This window comes from Spea bombifrons, chromosome 3 (assembly GCF_027358695.1).
Source record: "Spea bombifrons isolate aSpeBom1 chromosome 3, aSpeBom1.2.pri, whole genome shotgun sequence".
Lineage (NCBI taxonomy): Eukaryota > Metazoa > Chordata > Amphibia > Anura > Pelobatidae > Spea > Spea bombifrons.
Window position 1 is genome coordinate 71,293,008 of NC_071089.1, and position 24,940 is coordinate 71,317,947.

The 24,940-nt window shown below is 37.0% G+C and overlaps 1 protein-coding gene across 1 annotated transcript in view; it reads right to left on the bottom strand.

Moving 5' to 3' along the window:
- LOC128483992 (uncharacterized) overlaps positions 1 to 22,984 on the bottom strand; it is an 80,284-nt gene extending 57,300 nt beyond the window's left edge. The window contains 28 exon segments of the mRNA XM_053460313.1: positions 581 to 671; positions 1,291 to 1,466; positions 1,917 to 2,030; positions 2,157 to 2,335; positions 3,179 to 3,399; positions 3,794 to 4,028; positions 4,453 to 4,612; positions 4,787 to 4,912; positions 5,633 to 5,753; positions 7,853 to 8,064; positions 10,169 to 10,253; positions 10,357 to 10,568; positions 11,121 to 11,213; positions 11,670 to 11,790; positions 12,458 to 12,595; positions 12,978 to 13,113; positions 13,672 to 13,825; positions 14,295 to 14,383; positions 14,886 to 15,012; positions 15,967 to 16,091; positions 16,863 to 17,065; positions 17,799 to 18,001; positions 18,737 to 18,941; positions 19,165 to 19,338; positions 19,664 to 19,815; positions 20,409 to 20,654; positions 21,406 to 21,557; positions 22,846 to 22,984. Of these exon segments, the coding sequence (XP_053316288.1) occupies positions 581 to 671; positions 1,291 to 1,466; positions 1,917 to 2,030; positions 2,157 to 2,335; positions 3,179 to 3,399; positions 3,794 to 4,028; positions 4,453 to 4,612; positions 4,787 to 4,912; positions 5,633 to 5,753; positions 7,853 to 8,064; positions 10,169 to 10,253; positions 10,357 to 10,568; positions 11,121 to 11,213; positions 11,670 to 11,790; positions 12,458 to 12,595; positions 12,978 to 13,113; positions 13,672 to 13,825; positions 14,295 to 14,383; positions 14,886 to 15,012; positions 15,967 to 16,091; positions 16,863 to 17,065; positions 17,799 to 18,001; positions 18,737 to 18,941; positions 19,165 to 19,338; positions 19,664 to 19,815; positions 20,409 to 20,654; positions 21,406 to 21,557; positions 22,846 to 22,984 (4,389 nt within the window).
- Between the last annotated feature and the right edge of the window lie 1,956 nt (positions 22,985 to 24,940).

The following is a 24,940-nucleotide window of genomic DNA, read 5'->3' on the forward strand; positions in this document are numbered from 1 at the left end:
AAGTACATATTTACTTGCAGTAACTACCGTTAAATTAAAAAGACAAACATTGCAATATCGCACACATTGCAAATAAAATATATGGCTTGTATTTCGAATAATTAAGCATTTGTCTCTTTCCTCTCCCCTTGCTCTTTAACTTGCTAGAGAACTGTTTCCCAAAACCCATCTCCTGCTTACCCAAGTGAGTACGCATTGTACCCACCACCAGCTGGCTCCAGCGCTGGATTGCGCAAGAGTTTAGGGCGCGTTGCCACCACTGACTGCCTGCTTCCGGCAGCCAGAAGTGCCATGGAAAAAGGACCACGGAGGGGGAGGGGAGCTGCACTGCTTAATGTTCGTGATTTGTTTATCTTTTTTCCCTACACATTCATAATACATATTAAAGTACTTCCAATTTAAGTAAGTAATTGTAAAATAATTGGTGAGGCTGTATAGGACACTATGTTCTTCTTTTAAAAATGCAATGTTGAACAAAAATCATAATAACACCATCACACATGGCAGTTCCTTGTAAAATGTTTATAACCAAAATGACTAAACTGAAAGCATAAAGAAAAAAATATGATGTTTCACTTACAACATAAGTGAGATTCAACAACTCTGTCCATTTGTACCTCAGAGCCTCAACCTCGGTCACTTCCTCTCTGGGGATCCTCAACTGGAAAGACCTAAAAAGCAAAAAAATGTTTTAGAGCTAAATAAGGCATTTACATATACAGACCACACCAGCAAAACTATATCTAGATTTGCCCAACACTCTCTGCCAGGTCTCTGAGGGAGTCTCGGATATGGGGAGTGACATTTAGATATATCCACAACCTGCCCAGTTCCAGTCCCTAAAAGGCCCTAAGAGACGGCTAGGTGAAATTCTCATGTATGCTGGTAGTGATTTCGGCAGGCCCAAGCCAAGCATAAACCCAGATCACCCCCCAGCTGTTACCCTAAATCCCACTTTATGGTTCTCTTTGGTTCTGTCACCTGGGAAACCTTGATAAAAATCAATGGAAAATAAAAACATGGTAGGCAAGAGCCCTTGTTTAGTAACTAGGAATCGGATCATTCCAGTGACTGATGGTGATTACACTACGTTTCAAACTTTGCACCACAATCACTTTTTATACAGAACCTCTAATGAGACCAGAACCTTTTTGCATTGGACAAATTCCATGGTTTGAATGTATTACTTACAATACCCGGTATGGATTCAGGACTGGGTCAGTCCAGGAAGATCCTAAAAGTTTATTTTTCATGGGTTAGTGGGTGGCATCCTGAAACAAGAACGCTTACCTGAGTTGTTCATACATTATTTCTATTGGCTGGTACACATCATCAATTTTATTTTCCATGTCTTGTACTTCTTCTAGCAAAGTTACACAAGCATTTAACTGTTCCAGGCTCTGGACAGGCACTGTAAGCTGCTGCCGTACTGTCTCTCGATATTCCACTACACTTAGAAGACTTTGCTACAGGGATGTTAAGCAACAAAGTAGACAATAATTATAACTTCAATGTATGAGCATTATGTACAAGATGTATACCTACTATGTTCTTGTTAAGGTTAGACTTCCACGAGTGAAATCTTTATTTCAACACTAAAGTATCCTTACAAAACTGTGGATGGACTATTGGCCGTTTCAAGCAGCCAATCAGTGGCACAAAATCTCAGCCCACAGTGAAGGTAGGGAATTGCAGCTGAGAAGCTGCAGCTTCTACCGAAAGGTAGGTGCTTTTATTTACGTTTTAATTTTTTTTTTAAAGAATGCATATTAAAATATTAAAGTACTTTCATATATACTCATCTTTAGTGAGGTTGTCTGAGACCTTAACCTGTCCCAAAATGCTACAACAATAATATACATTCTTTCTGATAACTAGAACAATAATGACAATAGTCCAGGGGCTACTGGAAATACCTTAACTTGCTGGTGTAAAAATGTTGAGTAATGAGACTTCCAGCTTCCTGTAAATCCTTTTAGTGTTTCTTTTATAAGTGAGTAGTCAAGGCAAATGCAGCCTAATTGCAACACCTAATGGGGAACACATGGATATTAGTCTTGTAACACAGGAGAACCAAATGTTATTAATAATATTTACGGTCTTTACAAGTATTTTGTTTTGTAGATAGTGTACATCATAACATAAAGATCACATACCTCGGGACAATCAATGATTTTTTGCTCAATGTCCAAAAACCGTTTCACTTCCTTTTGAATAAGAGGAAGTCCAGGATTGCTGTCTATAAATTCTTCACATTGTCTATGCATGTTGTCTGTCCACAAAAAGTCATAATAGCTCAAACTGGAAACTTGCTTTATAATGGTAGGCTTTATGTCTAAAAGAAGAGAAATATATCAAAATGATGTTACATGCAACACTAACATTTGCATTTTATGGATATTTCTCTAAAACATTGTAGCCCAAATGACATAATTTCTATAAGCAGAAGAAAGGAGAAACAGTTCATTCAGTGACATGACCTCTTGAGTGATCAAGCCCCCCCCGGTGACCTGTTGCACAATGGGTCAGTTACGAGGGAGATCTTTGCTCTCCCCAACTGGCCTGTTTACCCTATGAAGGCAAGCTTAGCACAACCTCCACAAGGCATTGCCCTAGGTTGGGCCTAGGATGACCCCTAGGGCCGAAATCAAAAGTTTTAAGAATCTAGAGAGAGCGTATTTTAATGTTTAAACTGATTAATTTAAGGAAAAGGGACAGATCCGCTTAAACCAATAATATAAACCAAGAGAAACATTTTCTTTCAGTTGTAAAACTGGGACTGTGTTCACAATTTCCACAGTCCTTATTAATAAGGAAAATAGAGGCGGGTCAAGCTTTTTACCTAAACATTACCTAAGCATTTTTGAGCATTAATTGATACACATAATAATATGGGCATCAACTCTTAAGAGGCATGCATTTCTTTGCAGTTATAATTTCTACCCTTTTTTCATTCATTCATTTTCACCCCTTGAGAGATGTATGAAACAGACAGCATTTGCCCTACTCCTAAATTAGATTTACTAGATTGGTGGAAAAAATGCGGTTACTTTTTGAGAAAAAAAATATAGTCATGTTGCAGTCATTCTATTAACTTTGATAGAAATCTAATTGATATAAACACAAAATAAAAGTAAGTATCCAAACGATGATGTCAGCGAGGACATACATGACTCACCACTTGTCACTTTGAAAATATTATTTACAATATGTCTTAGTAGGCCATCCTCAGTTATGGACGTATAGAATGATTGACCCTTTTTCTCTCCAGACCACCAGCTGAAAGAGTCACCGATACTGAAAACGGAAAGGACAGCTTGATCGAGAGCATCTTGTACTGTTTCTATTGGTGGGTCAATTGCGATATGTGGAATTTTAAACTTCAGCGTGAGCTTAAGCCTGTCAAAGAGAAGAAATGCACATGGATGCACATGGTTCTATGTCATTTTACATACATGAAAATCACATAACCTAATATATATTGTCTTTTTTAATTCGCAAAATGAATTATAGGGGGAAAAAATGGCAGAACTCTGGAACGTAACCATAACTATGCAATTTCAGCAATACAGTCCTTATTAAGTCGGCCATTTATGTAAAATAAGTATTCTCCTTCTACCTGTATTAAAATAATTGAACTGTTTTAGAAATCTGCTTTTTGCAGATTAAATTATATTCTCATATAACTATTAGGCCAAGTTAACCAATATTTCATTGTACTATCCTCATTGCCTCATGTTTAGAAAGTTTCTTCTATAAATATATTGCAAGAAAATGTCATTCCAAAACCTACCTTAATTGTTCTCTCTCCGTGTTTGAAACAAAACCTTTCATAGAATGCACTTTAGCTAAATATGTCTGTCCCAGGAACCCAGAAGAATCTTTGTTAACTTGCTTCATTTCATTAAATGACATCATTAATTCATTCGTCATTCTTTCCATGTCACATCCTGCGAGCTGGGCCAAGTAGATTAAAGAACGGCAGGTACAGGTATATACAGCCTGGTGCAGTTGATCGTTGAGCGCTTCTGGGAAATAGGAACAAATACTATCTTAACACACTTTAATTGTTCACAATAAATAGTATATATTTGTTAAAAAAAAAGACGTTAATGGTGAATCTGTTGCACATCTCTCCACCTAATGTATCGGTTTGTCTTAGTCTGTCACTTCTCGTTTTATCATACCCCTAGAATATATTAACAAGTTAACAAAGAGCTGCGTAAATTATTGGCGCTATATAAATAAAAGATAATAATAATAATCTGTTGCAATATTATGTGGAAACTTTGGAATCATTTAAAAACGTAATTCTGTATATATGAAAGTTTTTAAATCATCCTGGTATGTCTATAGAGTGGTATTTGGATGTATTTCATCATGGGAGAACGTGTGGATATATATATACCGTACGTATGTTTGCACATGTGTATTTTGTTTTTAGCGACATACCGAGCACTTGGTTAGTAATTTCCTCTGAGTATCCATTTCTAGGGATTTCGGAGGATGCGGTTACTGGTTGTGTTTTACGTGATGATTTTGGCACCCAAGAATTAGATGTTAACTTAGCGTTCTTTGAAGTAGTGGAAGTCATGTTTTCTTGGGCAGTGTCCTGAAAAATAAGCACAATAATATTTGATATTTGGTAATAAATTTAAGTATGCTAGCAATAAAGAGTGCTACACACTAATATGACCCTTCACATATGTCTTGTCATAAATGGCAGATAGGTCATGGGAGGTTACATGCGAAATACATACAGAGAAATAAAAAATGGGCTTCATACCGTGGAACTTTGTAATGCTATAATGATTTCAGAAAACGCTCTTTGAATAATAGATGTCTTCTCTTCCAATGCAGCTCTCTTCTCTAGTACAGAACATTTCACCAACTGGACAAATTCCTTAGTGCTCTGGATTAAAAACATATGGTTATTTTAAACACCTATGAGGCCATCATCCTGATATGACATTAAAGTGTTGTATATCTCTGCAATCCAGCACATTTCTTCTCATCCATTCTAATTGCTATTTATTTTAGAGTGAGATAGAGTGGGAGAAAACCGAGGGAGAAGCGAGGGAGAAGAGAAAAGAAGAAAAGAAAAAAGGGAAGAAAACGAGAAAAAACATAGAGACTGATGCAGAAAGAAAAAGTGCACATGAATAGTGCACATACATTAGTATAATAATATTATCAGTGTGATTATATTAGTTATTATCATAACTACAGCTTTTATAGAACAACTTTCTGTGTTCTCTTTAAAATCTGTTTAGTTTTGATTTTCAGATGGCATTTACTACCATCTTTTTCTAGCCATTACTTCAAGTCCATGTGTTGCCGTTGGACGGGTTAATTTGTCACTGGTATATAGTGTTTGTTCCCTGCGAATGTGCAGGGTGTTTAATACATATTTCTATGGCGTGTTAAATTCCTTAATGTGTGTCGTGTGGATCCTAGATATTTCTTTTTTTATTGCCCGGAATGCACATGTAATCATGTGTCCATTTAAATTGAGCTAACACTCTGCAGTCTGCATCCCATTTAATCACCTAGTACTAGTAATGCTGTTTGGAGAATAGATTAACACCAATTAAAATAAATCAAATGGAATTTATATCAGTAAGCACTGTACCATTGGTGCCGCTCTGGTGAGCTCATCCACAGGAAAAATATTGCAATAACATATCTCTTCAAGGGTTTCTTCAATCACATGTGTCTTAATTTCTGTGACTTTATCAACAATGGCTTGCAATCTGTGCAAAAAAAAAAGAAATATGAGCATTGAAACATCACATTTAACCTCCTTATCTATCTGCACAGGGAAAACATTCTTGAGCAAAAGTTGAGCAAAAGTTGAGCAATTTATCAGTTGCCTATAGCATTAGATAAATAATGCTACCCTGCTATGGATATTTCCAGCAAAGAACGTGCAGAAAATACAAATATAATCTGTGACACTAATCAGGGCTCAGCTAGAGGCACCAAAAGCCATCTGTAGACCACAAGGGTTTTTTAGAGCCAGCAAGAGGGACCTATAAAAGTTACTATGTCAATGTTTTGGTGGGGCTTCATTCACCACCATGTGGCTCCTAAAGAACCTTTACCGGCCTGTTTTATAACATTTTTCATTTACATTTTTGGATATTCAGAGCTGCATACATCAAGTGGGCCAACTTGAGCTTTAAGATGCAGCTGTCATTGGTATGCTGAGATGGTGTGGTGATATACAGTATCAAGACAAACACAGTGTGCTTACACTAATAAGACAAAAACAATGATAACCCTTCATGTCTTTACTGAACACTGCCATTTAAACTTTCACATTGATGGTGAAAAAAGTAAGTAAATCCTTTGATTTAATAACTGATTGAACCTCCTTTGGCAGCAATAACCTCAAACCAGCACTCTCGTTCGGGAGGGATTTTAGACCATTCTTCCTTACAGTACTGTTTAAGCTCAGCCATTTCCTAGGATGTCTGCTGAGAATGGTTGTATTGAGGTCATTCCACAGCATCTCTAATGGGTTTGAGCTCTGACTGAGCCACTCCAAAAGGCGGATTTTCTTCTGGAAATCATTCTTTAGTAGATTTACTTTAATGTTTAGGGTCATTGTCCTGCTGCCTTGTTCAGCTGGCAGACCCTGACACTATCCTGTATGATACCTTAATGAACTTGTGAATTCATTGTCCTCTTGATGATTGCAAGCTATCCAGGCCCCAAAACAGCCTTAAATCATGATACTCCCTCCACCATACTTCACCATTATGAAGAGGTCTTAATGCGGGTATGCAGTGCCCTTTTCACACCATACATATTGCTTTGTGTTCTTCTCACGCAAATTTAACCTTAGTTTCATTAATCCACAAAACATTTTTCCAGTACCATTTGGAGTGTCAATGTGTTAAAAACAACGATGTTAAATTGTGGAGCGGCTGCTTCCTCCATGATGTCCTGCCTTGGACTCTATCCTTGTTAGATGTTTTACATATGGTATACTCATGAACAGAGATGGTAACCAGTTGCAATTATTCCTTCAAGCCTTTAGCTGTTACTCTAGGTTTTTTTTTACCTTATTGAGCATTCTGTATTGTGCGTTGGAGTCAACTTGGCTGGGCGCTAATTTCTAGGGAGAATGGCCATGATATTAAATCATCTCGATTCATAAACAATTTGTCTAACTGTGGACTGATGAATATGTAAACTATTTCAGATTACTTTGTAACCCCTTCCAGCTTTATGCAAATCAACAAATCTTGATTGTAGGTCTTCTGAGATTTCTTTTTTTGTGAGGCATGGTTCACATCAGCACATGCTTTTTGAGAATAAGTAGCTCTAAACCACACCAAACCCTTTCATTGATTGGACTCTAGGTTTGTTGGAGTGATTAGCCTGGGGGTTTGAATACTTCTTCCAATCCACACTTGAATTTTTTGAATGATGCATCCAATATGGGCAAGAACGATACAATAATTTGTGTAATTAGTTAAAACAGATTGTGTTTGTTCATTACTGTAACTTAGAATGAAGAACATATTATATTTTAAGACAAATTTATACATTAACGCTGGTAATTCCAAAGGGCTAACTTACCTTTTCTTGCCACTGTATATAGTGTTATTTTAATCTTTAGTCACAGTTACATCTATTTATCACATATAACGGAGCAAAACATTTTTGCCTTTTGATAGCGACAGGTCCTCTTCCTTTTTATGAAATATATGATCAAATATTTGGCCAAAAGTAGGTCTTTCTACTCCTACTTTGCCATAAATTAAGTCAAATGTAGGGTACGTATAGGTGTACATATTGGTATTATACTTGAAATTGAAATTTTATTTGATATGGTCCCTACCGTTTCACGGCAGTAGTTGCTTGGTGAAGAAGGCCTTCTATGTTGACACTACTCCATGAAAGAGTTGACAGTCCAGGCTGGAAGCAGTGGTTTACTTTCTCTATATGGAAGTTGAACAGTGCACCAAAGCTTGGTGGGATCTTCCTTTGAAGCATTTCATAGTCCTGAACTATGTCCTGCAAATTACTCTTGTACATCTTAAACTTTTGTGCCTAAAATGTTTTGCAAAAAAACAATATTATTGATATTTTCCTGCAATAACGATATACTATTTCAGTCCGAATAAGAAACCAGGAAAACATTGTGAGCATTGCATCTGGAATACTGTAAGACAGATGACTGGAATAGTAGTTCACACAGAAAATGCGGGCTGAAGTGAAGACTATGTTCAAGGTAAGGGAGGGCGGTTTAAGCTGTGTGAGCTACACTAATGATGGAAAGGGGAAAGAGGGGGGTGTTTTGTATCAGGGGAGGGCTGGGGGGAGGTAGGTACAGCTGAGTGTACAACAACCCTTTGCCCTCAGTAACATACACACTAGTATACTCTCACTATAACACATACGCTATCCATCACACCTTACTTCACAAATCACACCATTACCCAGATCATTTCCTTATGACTGCTCACAGACTATGTTAGCATGTGAGGGCCAGTATATGGTTTTAGCATGTTAGTATTTGGTGTTGGTGTGTGTGGGTGTTAGTGTACGGTGTTAGCGTTAGTGTGCGTGTCAGTATATCATGTTAGTGTATCAGGGGTGAACCTAGGGTTAGTGGTGCAAAGAAAAGGAGGGAGATAACGTGTGTATGTTTATTGTGTTAAAACGTGTTTTTTGGTTTTTAGTTTGAGGGGGTTGCGTTGAAGAAATACTGCACCCAGGTGCAATAAACCTAGACTTTCCCCAGGTAATATTTTCTATTGCCTGGGATACACACTGTTGCCATGGAGAATAAGTAATAGTGAGTGACAACATAGAAATATACTTTTTCATAGTCCCTTGGACTGAACCATATATACAAATAGCAAATCTGGTTCAAACTCTGCAAACCTGGTTTAATCAGCAGGAACTTTTATGTGGTTTCCATGGGTTTTCATGGTGATTGTTATACATATAGAACTTGTTGATTCTAGATCTGGCTTAGTGATGAGAATTATTTAAATACATGTACTTGTCACGGCCCCGAGCGCAGCATGTCTCCCAAGTACCCGCGACTGGCGGGTACCCGACACTTACCTCCTCGGTCCTCCTACGTCCCCGATCCCCCTGGTGAGCCGGATCGCTACGGCACCGATGCCTCACGGTGTCCGAGCACGGCGGTTCGTAGTAACGAACCACCACAGAGAGAAGGACGTGCATGGTGCTGCACGCCACGCTCCCCTTCCTCTCTCATTCCCCTGTGGAGACGCCGGAATGTCTATTGGACACCGGCACGGCAGGGGGCGGGGTCTAGGGAAGCGGCACATTTAAAAGCCGAGCACTGACACTCATTCAGTGCTTGGTTGTTTTAACGGTTGAGCTCCCTGTGTTACCTGATTTCTCTTACCTGATACCTGATTACTCTTAAATGATACCTGTTGCCGAACCTTGCTTGCTACCTGACTACGCTCAACTTGATACCTGTTGCCGGACCCTGCTTGTTACCTGATTACTCTCTACTTGATACCTGTTGCCGGACCCTGCTTGTTGCCTGATTAATCTTACCTGATACCTGTTGCTGAACCTTGCTTGCTACCTGACTACGCTCAACTTGATACCTGTTGCCGGACCCTGCTTGTTACCTGATTACTCTCTACTTGATACCTGTTGCCGAACCTTGCTTGCCTACCTGACTACGCTTAACTTGATACCTGTTGCCGAACCTTGCCTGATACCTGATTACTCTTAACCTGATACCTGATGCCAGACCTTGCTTGCTACCCGACTGCTCTCGTCCTGATACCTGTTGTTGGACTTTGCCTACATTAGGCTATACTCCTCGCCCCTATCCCTGCTTACTGGTTTCCTCACCTGACCCCATCATAATAGTACTTCATCTTCTTGTGTCAACTAGGCATAAAAGCCGCACAAGCACAACATGTATTAAATATTGCTCTAAAAATTGTATTCTGTCCATGAGTACTGTATCTAGTCAGTGTTTAATTCTGAGTCTGTTTGACATTGACAAAAACCATATGGAATGCATTAATAGTGGTTTTTGCTTTACATGATTTACAGCCTGCTGTTATGTCCATATAATGCGACACAATGACGGATTTCTTTAAGCTAACCTATGCCTGCCTGACTACCATATATACTGCCCTTATTATATACATACCTGATTAAAGGCTACTACAGCAGCTTCTGGAACCTGGATTCCAAGCCTAGTCATCCACTTAGTCTCTTCAATCAGGTGGATTATTCTATGGTGATATGATACAAATAGAGCAGATGCATTATTCATGGTACAACAATAGTCATATAATCTAAAAAATAAACTAGAATTAAACAAAGCACTCTATTTACCTCCAGTCGCTGTTAACTTTCAATTGCTGAGTAACAGGGTCTCGAAATAGTAATCTAAAACTAAGGCCACTCAGACTTTTGTCTAGCTGCGCCTTCCACTTTTGATACCACAAGTCCTCATAAGTCATCAAGACTGAGGCTATCCGATTGTACAGCTTCACTGTTTGCGAGTATGTCAGACACATGGTCACAATGTGGATATTTTTGAAAACCTTGAATGAAATGTAAAGAAACAATATCACAATACAACATCATCCAATATCTATGTCATATATAAGGGCATTTAAAAGACTCAAGCATATTTTCTAGTAATGAGATATTGCTTCCCTATTCATATATATGCATATTTCTATTTTGAGCATTAAATACAGTATGTTATGTAGTACTATAGAGTATAGATGTTTTGTTTCCTTTTAATGTCATTTGCCATTTGTCTAATTGCAGATACTATTGTAGGTTGTCATGTACAATTTGACAGCACCCCTTACAACTCAATAATAGAAAAATAAAATTTGACAGCAGATTAGGATCATTCGGCCAATCTAGTTTGCCCATTTCTGCCAATTTAGACCTTAAATAATCCTTGGTCTTCTCTTTGATTCGTGATTGCTTGCCTTACACCAATCCCATGCATGTTTAAATTCCCTCACTGTTCGATTTATCTACCACCCTCTCGATAAAGTAAAACTTCCTCATATAATCAGATTTTATTATTTACATCAGTTAATTAAAATAATTAAACATTTAATTTGACACAAACTCACCTTCATTATTGTTTCAATTTTTGCCAGCAACTTCCGTGACCAGATGATTGCTCCCACTGCAGGTGGCATGTTTCTTGGAAGCACTGGATCGTCCTGTGAAACACACACCAAAAAATATTCAATGATGAATAATTATCAGTGGTTACATTTAGAACTTGATGTCATTTTTAAGTTATGGTGTGTTGGTTAGTACTAGAGCTGAGGTTGTGGTGAATTCCTACGAAGGAAAGATGAAAGGTTTGTGCTCTCTGATCAACATAACATAGGGAGGCCTTTCGAAATATCAATAAGTGCGGCTAATTTCCCTAGCTGGTAAAGTGTTGATGAAAAGTGTGTTTTTGCAGAAATTTATAGAAATGTCTTTTAAAAATGCACATAAAAATCATAGCAAAATTATTTACAACTTGGATGCATGACACAACTAATATTTTTATTGTATTTAAGAAACAATTTCTATCTAATTCACATAATATACCATTATAACTAAATAGTGCTTCAAAGGGAATAAATAATAATTAAGTAACGTGAAAAAATCATTTCATGACCGACCTTAAATGTTTCATACACTTGGCGAACTTCCTTGAGTTCCTCATAGAACCAATCAAAGACCTCCAAGTAACACTCATTGATAATGTGCTTTATGCCTTGTCGATGACTTACAGCTGAAAACCTTTACAAAATATTGAAGCAGTTTAAAAATCATGATAATGTGCACAGACAAACTATAATTATTTTTATCAGGAGCTATATTATTTCTTCAGTCTTACTCCAAAGTTGTTCAGTCTCATACAATATCCCCAACCATTACTCTTTAATGCAAAAAATATCAAAGGGTGTAGGGTGTGTGGCCATTAAGATGGACTTTGACTATACGTATATCACATAGGGTTTTATTTACTAAAGATGAAGTTTGCAAGGCCAATACAGTTTTAACTCTCTGGCTTCATTATGCATGAACAGGCTTTCCTACAAGAAGAGCTTAGTTGGACTTGTATAATGTATAGTTCAATAGGGGAGAATTCATCTCCCTCCACCAATTGAAGGTGGTGTGAGTTACATTCCAGTGGCAATAACAGAACAGGTACATTGGGTTACCTTCCCCTACCTAAACAATTATGTTTCTTTCCTAAATAATAATAATACATCTGGTATAAAAGCTAATATATAAAACTTCTAATGACTGCTTTATTGAAGAAATTATCCAGATCTTCTAGCAAAAGTCCCAGGGTAATTTTCTTCACCTGTACATACTACAGAGCATTATTAGCCTTGGGTTGATTTAATATGGGCATTTAACACAATATTCAGCATTATATTTTTTATATTAATCTTTTTACCTTTGAAGAATGGAGAGGGCTTCTTTGGTAGGCATCTTTCTCAGAAACAAAGCCTGGATGTACACTGAAATGTATTTCTCTGTCTGCTGGTTCAGCACCAGAAATTCCGAATAACCCTCTTCACATGGGTTATTATCCCTATAATTACAGACATACTAGTGTGTATTGGAACAACAGGACGAAAGATTGGTCACCCTCACAGCCAAGAATCCCACTCTGCCACAAACGACAGGGCTTTCTCAGTGTAAGACCTCCGGTGCTTTCACTTACAGACAGGGCTGGACCTCTAGGTGAACTATGCATCTGGAGGTCACCTCCTGTGTGAACCTCTGTCCTAACATAGAAAAGGATCTTATAGCAGCACCCCTACAAGCGGGGGGTCCTAGGCAAAGTCTGGTAGGTCCAGCTCTGCTTACAGGAGGTCATTCCATAAAGGACACTTTATTACTGTCCAATACTCGGATATGTTTTAGGAAACACAGTCAAGCACTATAATGTACTAATAGGAACAATGACATACCTTTTTTCAGTGTCTAACAGCACATCGGTGTCTATATACTGTCTCAGCATATCAATCATTTGCTCTACTTTGTCCACCAAAACAGATGACAAGGTCATGTCATCATCTTCCATATCTTCCCCACTGTACAAATTAGCTAGAACCAGAGCATAATTTTATTGTATTTTTACATGAATTCAATGTTTGTTAGCTATCATATACACTTAAATTTATGACACATCTAAACAACAAAACAAAGCAATTTTCCTTTCTTTTATAACAAAAATAATTGAGGTATCTGTGTCAGTTTCAGAAACTAGATCTTAACAACATGTAGAATGAATTACATTAGCAACATGACAGCCTATTAAGATTTATGTGGCACAGACATTATTTATTAAATTATATAACCGGATGAAACCTGTACACAAAATGTAGTGTATATATTTGCTTTAAATGAACAATATTAAATTACATGGTTTGACAAATTTTGCAAAGGCACGTAGAGCACACGGTAACTCCAAGCAAACTATCTATTCCTGTCTACAACACATTTAATGATTAAAAAAACCTATTAAAGTACCATGGAATTGGTCCCACCATCACATTAATGCTGCCTAATATACTGGCCACCCCTAGTGGCTGTATGTGGAATTGCAAGAAAAAGTTTCATGCCAAAGCCAAAATCATTAAACCAGAGCAGCACATTACTGACCGAGCATGCGCTTTTCATCATTAGAAAGCCTTAATTCCACATCTTCTTCTCTTTCCAGTATTTGAACCTCACTTTGGAAACTAGATAGTTCATGGTTTGACTTAAAAATATCCCCATGTGTCCCTGGTTCTGTTGATGAATAAGCTGGGGGCGCCTGGAAGTAAACAAACAAAACAATGTCTCGAAAAAAAACAATACCGGTAATACTCCATCTTTCTGGCTTGTAAATATCATAAAAAGTTAGTATATTAAGTATTGTGGGATTGATTAGACATTTTAGAACATTTTAGGAGAATGCATAGGCATTTGCGTAGGTATTTTCAGATTTTAATTTTATTACCTAAATAAGGTATGCTGGCCCCTTTTTTTAATTATAAAATACAATTAGTAGGTATAGCATACTTTGGAATTATTTACTACTGCAAAAATCAAGTTCATATATACATTCTTATATACATGAAACTACCATAAACTACAGAACTATAATAACTTATAAACATTTTAAAACGTTTCAGCAAGGAACATGCAAAATCTAGCACACTTGGCAATACCTGTGGACCTAATACCATGTACAACAAAAATCTTAATTTTTTTACTTTTTAAAAAATATAAAATATTTTTACCAGAGCCTCGTCTTCTTCAATCAGAGTATGGAGTTTTCCTGGAGAGCTCACATTCAGTCTGACTGTTTGTGTTTGTTCATTCCCACCTTCTGAGGATACTAAACAATGTTAATAAATAATGTAGATTTTTAAATGATCTAAAAGAGTATATGTGTTCAAAAAGAACAACAAAACTAAACAACAAGTAGACAAAAGGCCAGTGGAAGTTAAAGGTTTGGTAATGAAATTTTAACTTCCATTAGGTTTCATTTTTGAAGAAAATGTACTACAGATTTAGATGTACTGACATATTTTTTGGATCAATATTTAGGTTTCATCATTTAAAAAAACATACTTTTTAATCTAATTCACTTAAAATACTGACATATTTTTGGATCAAGCCATTTGGGAAATGAGAATAAGGAGAAGGTTTAATATATTTTAATATAAACTTAATATTTTTAATATAAAGAATTCTGCTGTTGGTGGAAATTATTTTTTTATTTGCTCTCCTCTGTCTAGAATCATCTGACCAAAGTACAAAGCACAGAAGTGAATCTTCTTTATTATATGATCACATTCAATCATATAAATGAAATTATTTATCCACACCTGTTTCCTTAGGTTCTTCATGGAGTGGGATATCACAAATACTTCCTGATTCACTCTCATCATCTTCAAGAAGATCTTCGCGAGAAGGCTTTCTCAGACCTTCTGTCTGCTTAGATAATATTTTGAACTGTAAAAACAAAACATATTAATAACCTGTTTTTCACATTGTTGGAAAAGACCAGAAGAAGCAAAAAGTAAGCACAGGAAATCATATTATGGGATCACAGGATGTGGTTTCATTGCATTTAAGGCACAAGGAGGGGTGTGGCTTCAGCAGGGGTCTTTGCATGTGACACAATATATACATACACACACACACTCTCTCCCTCACATATGCATACATAAACACTTACACTAATTGCAGAAGTGTACTTAGTAATTTACTTCCTCAGGGAACCACATTGTGCACTTTAATGTTAGCTCATTTCTGATGGCCTCTAGGCATCACACTCTCAGGCACACATGGATTCATATACACAAATGGCATTTTACGCATACACCTTCCTCCTTACGTACACGCTAGTACATATAAATACATACTGTCACACATACCCTGGTTAGTACTTGAAGCTACCTTTAGAATGGTGCTCTATTTTTATTGCTTGCAAAAAGTTTTGTATTCTCCCATAGGCTCAATGAGTTGCATATGAGAGCAACATCATCTTTCCTGCACATGTTAAACATTTTATTCCAGGACATTATATTGTCCAGAAACAGGAATAGCTGAGGAGATGGGACTGGCCTAGCAATCCAGGGCATGTGGTCACCTGATGTCAGAATTATATATTGACTATTCCCCCTAGCATGCCTGGAATATGATGGTTCTTCATTTCGTAGAACGACTACAATTGAAACAACAATTGTTCCCTTTAAGACGAATGGTCTAAAGCTGTAAATATTAAAGATATTGTTAAATAAAAACTATACATTGCGATTTGCATGGAAAGAACTGCACATAATAACACAGTGTAGGAGATGATTGAGTCATAGTGTAGTACATGCACTCTGACTGAACCTTTACTTTAAGCTACACCCAGCATGCCTGATAATCCTCAATGACATGTCATGGATAGATAGATACCTCTTGTAACTTCTCCATGATGTCAAGTATTTGTTTCAGATTTCCACAAAGCACATCCAAGTGGTTCATTATTATGTCATCATCGGTTATAGCCACGCCTGTACTTTGATAATCATGCTGTTGATCTAGGGAACAGTAAAATATAAAGTAAAATAAATAATATTAAAATATTAAATGTCAAACGAAGGAGGTTTTAAGAGAATAACAAGGCTGAAGTTATACATTTACCAATAAAAGCCTAACTCTGTAATACCTTGGTGTAGATTTTGTTTTACAATTTAACAGACAAAAGTCACTAAAAATTCCCGCCTACAAAAGGGTAAAAGAGCAAATGTCTGGAGCAGAAGTGAGGCAGAAAAAAAAGTATAGAGAGAAATCACTAAGATTAGATTTTTATAAAACACCATTTAAGAAAAGATGAAACAGGCTATTGTGGAGTAGAGAAGAATAAGAAAAATAATTAGTTACTGGTGTCAGTGACTTCAAATTTGTGTTGGAAAACAATTCCACAATGCAAGGAAGCAAAGACTGAGTTCTTCTAATTAAAAAATGGATCATTTGTTGTGGTTAAATGCGACATTCACATAATATCAAGGTTTATTTCAAACAGTCAGGTTTTGATACTTTTTAGCTGGTATACAAAACCAAAATCATGAAGAAGCCCCAGCGCAGCCTACTTTTTCTGAAAACCCTATTAACCTGTGATTAATGACGATACAGTGAAGAAACATACCCATGTATATTTTCTGGTGTGAAAAGGGCCAGCCAATGGAAGAGGAAAATGAGACAGAAGATAAATAAAGAATATCTGCCCAGATTTGTCTGCCCAAAACTTTGGCTCACATTTGTGTGATACAATACAAAAAAAAATACAGAATGAGAATATGAATAAATACCGTAGCTAGATGTCACTGATTGTGGCTTCTTGACATTGGTCTTGTTAGTCTTCATTGTCTGTATAGAGGAAACTCTCCCTGGCTGTGTTGAAATGTCACTTGAAGATGAATATCGGTGCATTCCATGTGATCCCAGCAGCCATTCACGCAAATGATGCAACGCATCCTGAAAATAAGTGTGTACTGCCATGCATGCCTGGATCCTGCAACATACATAGATACCTAGTTTAAGGCAATCATGTTTTTAGAGAAGCTGTTGAGTGTTCTTGTCTTTTCCCTAGATGGAGCCTTATGTGTACTTATAAGGTGCCACCAAGTAGGATATAACAATGCTAGCCATTTGTGATATGCATCTTCTAGACACAGTATCTAGCTCTCTTGGGGTTTAACTAATAAACAGAAGAAATGCATGAAGTCAATGGAGGCAGGATACAATGCATCCTCTAAACACTGGGATCAACTGGGACAAGGGAGTAAATATGCACATTCCTGCATAACAAGTTGCCATTTTTGTGGTCCACTGCCATCGGCCAACAATTAATTATTTTTATTATTTATTGTTGTTTTTTTGTTTTTGTTTTGCATTTGGCTGTTTTTATTACTTTGTTTTCTCGATGACCCTTTCCCTTGGACCAAAAATTAGGATTGTTGGCTTCAAGGATCCTCACTGGCTGAAAAGGTGTTTTTTCCCACCAAGGTAGACAGTGAGTTTTAGCTGAGGAGACATTGAACTTGCACGCTTTTACAAGTTCAATGTCTCCTCAACCTAAAGTCACATGCCCTTGCATTTTAGTGACTCTGTGAGTTGTTTTGTGAGTGTTAGCATTGGATAGAATGCAATCTCAGTGGAGTCTGGTCAACCTTTAATTGGACTGACCACTTTTTGGGCTTCCTCAAATTTCTCACATCTTACAACAGTCCTTTATTGTTACTCACTGTTCATATAAAATACTGCTGCTTTTTAGCTCTTGGCCTTTTTCTTTATTATGGTTCTTCTCCTCTTCAAAACTGACCAACACATGCTCCACTTCAGTGGCTGACATGTGCTGTCTTACTCTGTCCCACAGCTTATCTTCTGTCTCCACCAAAAGGCTTTGACGCAAAAATGCCCGACAATTTTGAGCCAGCTGATTACACACCTGGACCCAACAGAAACAAGAATCAGGTTTCGATTGCATTTGTGTCTTTGTATGTCTGAATGTACATGTAAATTCATATAGTGACGTTAAAGGGAAGCTTTACATTTTTACATGGCTGTTCTAATACATATATAAAATATATAATATGATCTAAAAACATAATAAAAAATAAGCTCAAATACCGTAATACAAAATCGACAAAAAAAAAAAACTAATTTGAGCAATGGATAAATCTTTTTTCAAATTGAATGCCCCACATATTCAGTACATTGATATATATTTCAATTTCATAAGCATTTACTCCAAATAAAAAAGCAGCAAAAATATATGCAATCTTAAACATTGGGCCGCTGCCTGAAGCTTTTATTGTGCTTTACTTGCGATAACATATATCCACTGGGGCGATTAGATTAACAATTAACAGGATCCTTCTGTGTACCTGTTATTGGGTTTGTAGGCATTCTATTTCTGTAAATGTAATGAAGACGGGATTGGATAATGCACATTTACTTTTTGTTGGATAGATATGTCTTAGGCTGCTTTATTATTGGGTTAATTTGCTAGACTTTAATACTTATGACCACTTGGATAGGTATTTCCTATAATCAAGTAATAGACAACTTCCAACTATACATGTCCTCGAAGAGCATAACCCCAGTCTCCCAGTGGAAGTCATACGCCAACAGGCTGCAGAATATTATCATGTCGGTCAGTCCACACGTGTGTAGATCATACCTTTGTGAGCAGTAGGCCCAGATACCCGTTTCTTGAGAAGAAGCGTGACATAATTTCCATTTGCTGAATGCCATTGAAAAGGGCCGGAAGAACACTATTAATGAGCATCAATGGATCGTGTTCATTAGCTAGAGCTTCCAGATGGCGATAGAGTGCTTCCAGGTACTTAACTCGATCTTTGGCAGCATTTGTTGCATCTGTAATACTAATAAGGTTATCCTGGTTAAAACAAATGAGACATATTTTTCAAAATAGTTATAAAGCCTATCAGAGACTATGGCACTGGAAAACCAGATACAACAAACACAATGCATCACTGTTTGCAATCTTGTTCAGAAAAGTTCCCTTAAAAAGTTTGTAAGAAAGGTATAATGTGACTTATTTTGGATGCATAAATGTTACAACCAAAAACACCTTTTTCTAAATACCTGATATCCACAGCCTTCCATTTTTTCATCAGACGTGATTTAGCGGAGATCAACAAACCAATAACAGTTTTACATTCTTTTCCCCGCAGTTGGTCTGTTATAAATCCCAATGTTTTCTGTCTTCGACGCCAGCGCTCTAACTCAGTTAGAGGAGAGGATGTAATATCTAGCACCCTGTAAGAAAGAAGTTCAAGTAACAAGACATTCAGCAGAGGAACAGTGATGACATTGTAGTCCGAAGGCTGTTGGTATCCTCATTCCCCCACACACAAAGAAAATAAATGTGCAGAGAATAGGTGGCAATGAAGAAAGCATAGGTGGGAGATATTATAATTAATCCCATCAATATTAGCTCATGTGGCAACTATATTAAAGGCTTCTCCCATCAATATTAGCTCATGTGGCAACTATATTAAAGGCTTCAGTAGAGATGAATGCCTATTGCCCAACACCATTTGATGACATGACAAGTACTCTTCTACTCAAATTAATTCTGTACCTTTCATCTACAGCTTCCATCAATATCTGGTCAATTGTTTTTATCCAATGGCAAACCAGTGTTTCAGATTCTTCAACAAGCTCCGAATCCAAAACCGCAGGTCTTTGCTGTAGAAGCTCAGGCGCTAAAATGATATGTGGTCTTCTCAAAAGCTGTATTAATAAATCAATAATTACACATGAATAGCAAGCACGTTTTTTTTCTGCTTCTAGCAAAACATAAAATAAAATGTATTGCCATCGACGGAAAAAATATAATTAAGCAATGTTCACAACAATGAAAACCACGAGTAGTAGAACCCTTGCTGGCTCATCTGATAATGGCCAATTAATTCCAGCCTATGATCACTTTTTAATTTGCTTTAATATAGATGTTTTTCTTTGTACTGTGCTTCATGCGTGTCCTGTAATTTAAGTTCATAACACAGTAAAATAGATGAAATAGACATTTCAGTCCATACTTCATGTGTAATAAACATATTTGCTTTACATTAAAATACTCATAAGTGCCTCCATTTTTCTATTATATCATATTGCTGTGCTAAGCACCCGAGTTTTAGTTTTTTGGAGGATATGAGTGCTGGGGCCTTTTTGTGAATATCAATCTATACATTTGAGGAAACATACATACGAGTAGTACTAACACAGTTCGGCGGATAAAGGTTGCCTAATCAATTAAATCATTTCCCTAGGCTTTCTTGTACTCATGAAACATAACGTATATTATCATGTCAGCTACTCCTTACTGTTATCTGCTGCTTTTCACAGTTGGCTGTGTTAGTAGCATCTTCAATTGCTACAACATACTTTTCCACACCAGACAGAAAAGAAGCGACGTTCTCCTGGCTGTAAGAACCCCAGTGTTTCTGAGCCCGGAGCATAGGAATACACAGTTCATTTAGGAGTGATTTTAGACTCTCCACAGGGTTTTCTTTTATTTCTCCACAGAAGATTTCCCTCTCCATCAAGGTAGCCTCTACGTCATGAGTTGTCTGCATGGAAAGCAATCTTCATTAGACCTGACCACGTGATTCACATCATAATGTAGATAGATTGATTTGAATTGAACTCCATTTCACATATTTTACCCAAAGGGATGCAAAGTAACATGCATGTCTGCCCCACTACTGAACTCTTTAATAAATAAATCAATAAGCAAATAGGAAATGAAAATTAAATGGAACTGCACCCCCCCCTTTACTCCACTTCATGAGTGGTGCAGCTCGCACAGCTGTCCCTTTCTTATCCCTCATGCGCAGAGCCTCTACTTACACACATTACTTGACCTCACTAGAAGTCTTTATTACTTGGGAGCAGCGGGTGTCTTGCACCCGCTGCACCCACCGTGACGTCTCACTAAATAGGTGGCCCATCTACGATAAAAAAATATTTTTTTCTACACGTTTTACACCTTTTGAGCAAACCTTGTTTAGTGAGCATGCAAAGACTGGTTGGTCAACTTAACCCTTAACGCACCTGAATACTCAATTTATTAATAGGCCAAAATATGGCAGCATAAGATTTTATAATATTCTGAACATGCTCAGATACTAGGATCTCAGCAGCCCCTTTACTTAAAATCAAATATACATCTTCATTGCTTGTTCTTCCCCAAATGTACTATTTCAGATTTAGGTTGTTACTCATTAGCTACATATTTTGGTGATCTGATAATCATCACAACCCCCCCTACGGACATCGCAACAACATCACAATCAACACACAAAGCAACAGCCGGCATACCTCTGAACGTAGGAAGTAAAGGAGAGGGGGGAAAGGCGTGCATCCCATCACATCTTCCAAACTTTGAAGGTCTGACTTAAGGTGCAGCTTCCATCTTGGGCTAGCTTTGTCTTTAACATCGACAAAGAAAAATAGCGCGTGACATCCGTCAGCTAAAAAAAGAAAAAACACATATATATTCAATAAAAATAAGTATGCAAAACACAAGCCATTCATCCCAATCCCACCTATTAACACTAAAGTTTGAAATTATAACTAAATTAACCCCTTCACGACAATGCCCGTACATGTACGGGCTCACAATGCATTGTCATTAATAGGTTTATGGGCAACCCGTTCCTCTCAATGGGCTATGTTGCAAGATGCATTAAAATATATAGTTCTGTTTAGTTAGGTGAAAATTCACGCCTCCGTCTATGGGACTTTTCTGTCAGACTCGGTCAGTAGATCAGTGCTGTCTTTGATTACTAAAGCCCTGAACGATTCTATTTGTTTTATCTTATAACGCCGATTCTTGGGCCATGGAGCAGGGTCAGTGATCACATTGGCTTTTAGGGGGTGCAGAGATATTACCACCGGGTGGCTTAAGCACACCCCTCACATTGAGGTGCCTGGGGCAGCTACACCTGTTGCCATTGTAAGTTCACTAGAGCAAGTGCCCCTTCTCCCTCTGTGCCGATATGTCTGTTCATGTAACCGTTGATTTTGCGTATTTTTGTGTTATATTGTTAAGCTATGGAATTTGACAGAGCTCCTTAACGTAAATGACATTATTATTATTATTATTATTAATAATAATAATAACACACTTTTGACTTTTTTCAGCTACTCTTGATAACACATACAAAGACTTATACTGATTTTTTATCACACAGTTACATTAGTTGACTAAAAGGGTAATATCTATTTATATCAATATGAATTCATTGGAGAGTAAACTCATATATGTTCTGAATTCCAGCCAAAGCTATTATGCAGATATCACAGATGAGTTAAAAAAAGCAAATAAATATATTACATTTATTATGTTTTCATGAAAAAATGTATGTTACTTGCTTTTTCGCCATATCAAAGGAAGATAATTCCTGATTAGGCATTCAACAATTAATTAAAAAAATCAAACAAAAGCTTCAAATTCACCCAAATTGCAACTTTAATCTGTGAATACAAAAGCCAAGATTAGTGACGTGAGCCGACAATCCTTAAACAAAATAGGTGAATTTGTCAGTGTAATCTTACTATGTGGATCACACCCTAACCACATGAACCACGTAGCAATGTTTATAATGCGTTGTCACATTGGGTGGTGTCGTGTTTCTTTACCCCAATATGGGGCTTCAAAGAGTTTAGGTAAATATGATATAAGGGATGGGGAGAGAATTATCCGCTTAACCAAAGCTATAGGAAGCGTACATTTGTTAAATCTTGTACAGTACAGACCTTGGAGAAAACTGTTGATAAGGTGAAGGTTTTCAGCTTGTAGGAAAAATGACTCCAGTGCAGCAGATGCATCTTCTCCTTCTCTGAGATTTAATGTCTCCTGAACCTTTTCTGCTATCCACCAGTGTCGCTCATCCATTTTGGTGTTTTTTTTTTTTTTAACAAAACAGCATTAAAAACAAAAGATGTTTAAACAAGAAATAGAAATTGCTGAGCAAAGGCCAGCTAGTCTTGAATCTCTGCCTTGTGAAGTTGCATCTGTTGTCAAGGCCAACAGTAAACAGTACTAAATAGCAAAGACAATCAATACTGTTCTAAACTGGCAACTCTTTCATTAACTCCTGGCGGGGATAAAGACAATAGACCGGGTGTGTTGGCCTCTGATACTCGCTGTTTCTTAAACACTAAACATTTCCAATAACTTTAGAGTTTGTGATAAACAACAGGTTATAAATTGCCACACTGACCAACAACAAAGGAGAAAACACAACACAGAGCTCGCCTATGCTTGTAATTGGTATTACAATTAGATTTTTAAAATTAAATCTGGAGATATTTTACGCAAGAAAATTTAATTAGCAATCTTTTTAAAATTTTGTATTATTTATATATTATTTACAGGTGAATAAAAGTATGTGTATTTCTTTAAATTATTATACAGCAAATGCTGAACACCTTTATGGCATATGATATCTAAAGCAAAAAAATAAATACAAAAAAATATAAAAATATATATAAATATACTAAATCTTTATGCTTAAGATTGTTTCAAGGGAAACTTCCAGGGATAAAAAACAATTATAGGTACAGACATCTCAAGGGACTGTCTCCTAAAAGCAGAACATTTGGTAACTTTAATATATTTAAAGTACTATAAACATATATAGTTTACATTTTATATGCGGATGTCTTTTGAAAAATCCAGCATGCATGTTTGGCAGGTTTTCTGTGAAAAGAGAAAACAATTGGTAAGTTTCATATTTAATATGTGTTTGTCATGGAGGATGATTGATAGGAAGTAGAAATAGCAGTAGAGGGGTATAAGGCAAGCGTCTAAAGTAAAGATGTTCAGGAAAATTTAGGGGGTTGCAAGAAAGCTTAAAGGGATGAAGACCCAAAGGGAGATCAGGGACAGAGATGTTTGGGAAAGGGTTAAAAGGAAAGAAATGAAGGGAAAGGATCAAAATGTTAAAGAAGCTAAGGGTTTAGGGATGAGACAGTGAGGTAAAAGTGTTAAAAGGAGGGTTAAGAGGAATACTTTAACTAAACTGTTTATTTAAAATGGCCTTTAGATTGTGCTTTAGTTTGTTATTGTAATTTGATAAGTAAGTAAAGTCATGATATACCCTTTAATGCATATGATAGCTGCGTGGTCCCTTTAAATTTTCATGGTGTCCATTTTGGAAATACATATTCCTCCCTTCTCCACGCCCCAGCTAAATGCCATGCAGGAAACGCATCTCCAGCCAGCTCCAGTGCTATATGAGCTTGTAGGACATCCCATTCCAAAACCATAAGGAATAATTGGTGCACCTCAGAGAGTCGAGGTATGACTTGGACCCTGGTGAGACCTGTGTGGCCTGCGGTTCTCAGTTGGGTAAAAATAAATCCTTTATTGTCTGAGATGGTTGCTGCATTCGGTTCACAGAAGGTTTGGGTGGTCCTGTGACCGCTATGCAACTGAATCCATAATTACCCAGCCGCAGCCCTACTATTTGTCCTTTCCACGTTGTTTTTGCTATAATTATTAGCCATGTAACATATTATTGTAAGCGATTAGTTTATTGTTGTAAGATAAAACCATGCTCTATAAGCATACCTGAGAACTTTGGAAAAAATGCAAACCAGGGCAACAATACAAGTTTCCAATGAGTTACCAGAGAGGTTCTATCTCTATGTAAGAGCCCATAGTTTACAGCCTAGTTTTGATAATTCGACATCAAGGAGTACAGGTTACAGGTCCTGCAAACCTCAAACTGGTATGCAAGCAGGTGTACAGAGAGTTTACTGGTTCCCACCAAACCTGTTTTACTACTAAATACCTGTTTGTCAAGTTTAAAGGCAAATTCTTCTACAAGAAAGTCAGCTCTGTAGG